Source organism: Tarenaya hassleriana, unplaced genomic scaffold, assembly GCF_000463585.1.
Source record: "Tarenaya hassleriana unplaced genomic scaffold, ASM46358v1 Cleome103, whole genome shotgun sequence".
Lineage (NCBI taxonomy): Eukaryota > Viridiplantae > Streptophyta > Magnoliopsida > Brassicales > Cleomaceae > Tarenaya > Tarenaya hassleriana.
In genome coordinates this window covers 173,802-176,223 of record NW_010960521.1, presented here as the reverse complement: position 1 = coordinate 176,223, position 2,422 = coordinate 173,802, and the positions used below count along the sequence as shown (strand labels likewise).

The window sequence follows — 2,422 nt, the reverse complement described above, 5'->3', positions numbered from 1 at the left end:
CTAGGTCATCATTGCTTGGGTTTCTACTTGGGATCTCTTAGTGTTACGATCTTTTCTCACCTTTGGCTAGTTTTCTTTTCACTCTTCTCTACGTGCAGATCTCTCGGTGTATGACAAGAAGCACAACCGACAAGGATCAACTTCTATTTGATTCAGAAATTGAGAGGACTGTACGTTTTACTCGGAAGCAACAAAGATAGTGGAAAATGGCAGAAGATTTATTGAGAGACAACAATGCTCGAAGGGAACAACCAGCCCAAGCAGCCCCTAGAACGCTTCGAACGTACACACAACCGAAGCACACTCAACTACTCTCTTGCATTAACAAGGAGCCGTTGGAGGACTTTGAACTCCAACCACAATGCATCCAAATGCTCAACAACATGAGTTTCCGGGGTAGGCCCAATGAGGATCCAAATGCTCACCTTACCAATTTCAAGATGAATTGTAAGGCGATAAAGAAAGGGCCGGGAATCACCACGGAAGATGTGCTCCTTGAGGCTTTCCCATACTCACTCATGGAGAGAGCAAGAGATTGGCTCTACACTCTTGAGCCAAACTCCATTTCATCTTGGGACGAGATGGAGGAGCAGTTCCTTATGCAATACTATTCACCCACCAAAACTCAACACGCAAGGAATCGGATCAATGCTTTTATACAAGAGGATGGGGAGAATCTTCATGATGCATGGGAACGATTTAAAGAATACCAAAGGATGTGCCCTCACCATGGAATGGAACGAGATTACCTCCTATCTATCTTCATTCATGGATTAAAGGATGACACTCGATCATGGATCGATGCGGCATGTGGGGGTGACATGTATGACATCCCTTTTCAAGAGCTAGAAGCAACAATTGCAAAGTTGGCCAAAGGACGAGGCCATACATCAAATGAGTTCAGTAGGAGGGGCTCAACAAAGGGAGATGCGGGAGAAGGAGCAGCACTCAAGGCGGTGTTATCTGAACTTGTTGAGATACGGATACAACTTGCAAATAGTAAGCAAGTAGCAGCTATAGAGGAGCCAAGTTTAGCACAAATCCAACCGGGGATGTATTTGGTCAATCAAGAAGCGGAGGAAGCCAATTATGTTGGTCCAAACCAATACAACCATCCTTCCAACCTATACCATTCTGGGTTAAGGAACCACCCAAACTTCTCCTACAAGAACCAAACAAGTGCAATGAACCCGCAATCGACATTTCAACGGAGCAACCAAGGACCCCCGGGGTTTCAATCTAAGTTCCAGCAACAAGTCCAAGGAAACCAAGGTTATCAAGGAACATCGAACTATAGACAACAACAAGAGCAACCAAAAGTTCAAGATCCCGAGATCAAGGACATGCTGATGCAAATTCTCCAAGGGCAAAAGTCACAAGGAATCTCTATCGGAAACATCGAGAATGAGCAAATTGTATTCAAAAAGCAATTGGAAGGAGTACACTTGTTGCTGGAACTTAGATTGAAAACCCGGGGTCCTTGGTTGCTCCGTTGAAATGTCGATTGCGGGTTCATTGCATTTGTTTGGTTCTTGTAGGAGAAGTTTGGGTGGTTTCTTAACCCAGGATGGTATAGGTTGGAAGGGTGGTTGTATTGGTTTGGATCAACATAATTGGCTTCTGAACCCTCGAGAGCACATTAATGCAGTGGAGTTGAGAAGTGGAAAGCAACTCCCGGAAATCAGTCCACCCATGAGTGAAAAATCACCAACACCAAGGCTAACAAGGGAAGAGAAAGGCAAAGCGGTGGAAGAAGGCGACTCCACGACAAACACCTAGGAAAAGGAGCCGGCCTACATTCCTCCACCACCTAAGGTACCTCCAATCCCTTTTCCCTCTCGTTTGAAAAAGTTCAATGAAGAAAGCCAGTTTGGAAAGTTTGCGGAGATGCTGAAAAAGATGGAGATTACGATGTCATTCCATGAAGCGATTCTCCAAATGCCTTCCTATGCAAAGTTTCTAAAGGATATTTTGACTAAGAAGCGAGTGGTAGAAAAGGAAACGGTGGCCTTAAGCACTGAAATCAGTGCCGCCACTACAAGACACGAGCTCCCTCCGAAGATGTCGGATCCGGGAAGCTTCTCCATACCTTGCAAGTTGGGCAACATTGAGATAGATCGAGCTCTATGCGATCTGGGAGCGAGTGTAAGTCTTATGCCTTTGTCGATCTACAAGAAGCTGAATATAGGGGAATTGAAACCAACAAGAATGGCTCTACAGTTAGCGGATCGTTCGATCAAGTATCCAACGGGGATAGTGGAAGATGTACCCCTGAAGATTGGTGGATTTTACATTCCAGTTGATTTCGTGGTATTGGATATGGATGAAGACTCCAAAGTTCCGATTATTCTTGGTCGACCCTTTCTAAGTACCGCAGACGCCATAGTTCATGTTAGAGCGGGAAGGTTGACAATGAAAATCG

At 45.0% G+C, this 2,422-nt stretch overlaps 1 protein-coding gene across 1 annotated transcript; it reads left to right on the top strand.

Moving 5' to 3' along the window:
- The first annotated feature begins 383 nt into the window (after positions 1–383).
- LOC104804961 lies at positions 384–1,779 on the top strand. The gene is made up of 2 exons (XM_010529349.1): positions 384–1,483; positions 1,539–1,779. Exons 1-2 carry the CDS (start codon positions 384–386, stop codon positions 1,777–1,779), a joined length of 1,341 nt encoding a protein of 446 aa, XP_010527651.1.
- Positions 1,780–2,422: the final 643 nt, after the last annotated feature.